The sequence below is a fragment of the Nansenia antarctica genome (genome assembly GCF_963989245.1).
Source record: "Nansenia antarctica genome assembly, contig: SCAFFOLD_695, whole genome shotgun sequence".
NCBI classification, from domain to species: domain Eukaryota; kingdom Metazoa; phylum Chordata; class Actinopteri; order Argentiniformes; family Microstomatidae; genus Nansenia; species Nansenia antarctica.
The window spans coordinates 7,501-10,000 of record NW_027662897.1 but is presented as its reverse complement, the minus strand read 5'-3'; the positions used below and the strand labels follow the sequence as shown (position 1 = coordinate 10,000).

The window sequence follows — 2,500 nt, the reverse complement described above, 5'->3', positions numbered from 1 at the left end:
ACCCGACTCACAGGTCATGGGTCCCGTGAAGAGTCCCGTGAAATTTAACTTCAAAACTAATTTCTGTTTACTTTAAAATGACACAGTATTATTACGCAATATCACAAGTATTTTAAAATCAGTTCCAAACGGATTTTATTTTTTTTTACTTTTATTTTATTTTTTATTTTTTACTTTTCAACCCAATTGTCTGGGAGCCATATGCCGTCACCGGAAGAGCCATAGGTTCCCGACCGCTGTTCTAGACTGTTCCCTAAACCTGCCGTTCCTGAACGTTTCCTGTGCATGTGGTTGGTGTCAGCTCTGTGTCAGTCTGAGTAGGTTGTGAAATGTCCCTCTGGTCTCTCCGTAGCTGGTCTCCTATGTGAAATGTCCCTCTGGTCTCTCCATAGCTGGTCTCCTATGTGAAATGTCCCTCTGGTCTCTCCGTAGCTGGTCAGCTATGTGAAATGTCCCTCTGGTCTCTCCGTAGCTGGTGACGTATGGAGACACGCGCGCCGAGGCGCTGCAGAAGATGGAGGACGCTCTGGACAGCTACGTCATCAGAGGTGAGGAACACACACACACACACACACACACACAGGGTTCCCACTCGTCATGGGAAATATACAAAAATGACCAAATATCCTGGAAAAAAAATCTATATCCTGGAAATGTTTCATTGTGTTTTAGCCTCTCACCCAGATCTAACCCTAGGTGTGTATTAAACCTAGGTGTGTATCTTAGGGCTGTCCCTAACGACTATTTTTCTAACGTTTAATCTAGCGGTTATTTTTTCGATTAGTCGATTACTCTAACGACTAATTTAACGATTAGTCTAACAAATTATTTTTTTACTGTTCGATTAATGTATCACTTAATTTTCCCCAAATAAATGTCAAAAACTTCTCTTATTAACATTTCATTATTTTATTCAATTATTCTTGTACAAATATATAAATTAGGCTTCTGCACTGCAGGGCAATATTCCACAACAAAAAATATCCTCTCTTTCTTACAGTCCAACATAAAATATAATATTATAAAATATAAAAGTTCTCACATTCATAACACTCTCCCCCTCCCACGCTCCTCTCTCTCCCCCCCTCCTCTCTCCCCCCGCCTGCCTCCTGGTTATTATTATTATTATTATAGGTCAGTATTTCTCAAAGTGTGGGGCGGGCGCGTCGCGAGAGACAGTTAGGAGGTCAACAAGTTACAGTATCTTAGCTGTTCATAATGATGGCATGTCTAACAGGGACACTGACAGGGACTTGAGAGTAGGGATGCATCGAATGATCGGCCAGGTTCAGAGGGATAAGCCTTAACCGCGCCATTGATGTACGACTGTGTCGGAGATCTCCTGTCGATAAAAGCTCGCATGATTATACTACTATCTAGTATACTAGTATACATACTATCGCATGTGCGGAGTCCATACTCCACCCACTTTACAGCACAGTCGGAGTTCGGCCATTCCGTGTTCCGTGTGAATGTTCGCCAATGTGAGACGTTAATTTTTTATGACGCGATCAAACAGTGCAAGCAACCCATGCTGTTCTTGTAAATGAGACGAGCATTGAGTGATGACTACCTACTGCCAAGTAATATAATTATAGCAAACATGTCGGCAGTTTGGTATCTGTTCTCTGACTCTGAAAGACAACAAGAGGCGCATTCTGATATTGTAAACTTCCGGTTTCGTTTTCGCATCTTCAAAATAAAAGCGTGAGTTAAGCGTTGTTGAAAATCAATGACACGTCGCTCGTAACTGGTTGCAGCCATGTTGTTTATTTGCGACGCACGACGCACATTACGCAAGTCGACGTATTGACGTAGTCGATTACGTCGACGCGTCGTCCCAGCCCTAGTGTATCTAAACCTAGGTGTGTATCTAAACCTAGGTGTGTATCTAAACCTAGGTGTGTGTTTACACCTCGTTCCAAATTATTATGCAAATTATATTTTTCTCAGATTTTCCTAAATAGTCGATGCAAATGACAATCAGTATAATTTTCAAGTCATCAACCGTTAGAGTATAATTCAAATTTTATTGAACAAACCTCCCAATGATAACAGTATTTTTTTTACAAATAAAAAACTCAAAATGCACTGTTCCAAATTATTATGCACAACAGAGTTTCAAAACATTTTATAGGTTGTAAAGAACTAAAAATGGTAATTTGATGAATTTAGGGTTAGGAGGTCATATTAGGAGGTCATATTTACTGAAATCAAAAGCTATTTCAAACAAAAACATCTTAACAGGTCAAGTTACATGTTAACATAGGACCCCTTCTTTGATATCACCTTCACAATTCTTGCATCCATTGAACTTGTGAGTTTTTGGACAGTTTCTGCTTGAATTTCTTTGCAGGATGCCAGAATAGCCTCCCAGAGCTGCTGTTTTGATGTGAACTGCCTCCCACCCTCATATATATTTTGCTTGAGGATGCTCCAAAGGTTCTCAATAGGGTTGAGGTCAGGGGAAGATGGGGGCCACACCATGAGTTTCTCTCCT

At 40.6% G+C, this 2,500-nt stretch overlaps 1 protein-coding gene across 1 annotated transcript in view; it reads left to right on the top strand.

Moving 5' to 3' along the window:
• The window catches only part of LOC308175410 (propionyl-CoA carboxylase alpha chain, mitochondrial-like), a gene marked incomplete at its 3' end in the record, with an annotated part of 15,527 nt that overhangs the window by 5,532 nt on the left and 7,495 nt on the right, over positions 1–2,500 (top strand). The window contains exon 5 of the mRNA XM_080551079.1: positions 473–548. Coding sequence (XP_080407205.1) covers positions 473–548 — 76 coding nt within the window. The remainder of the gene's footprint in view (positions 1–472; positions 549–2,500) is intronic.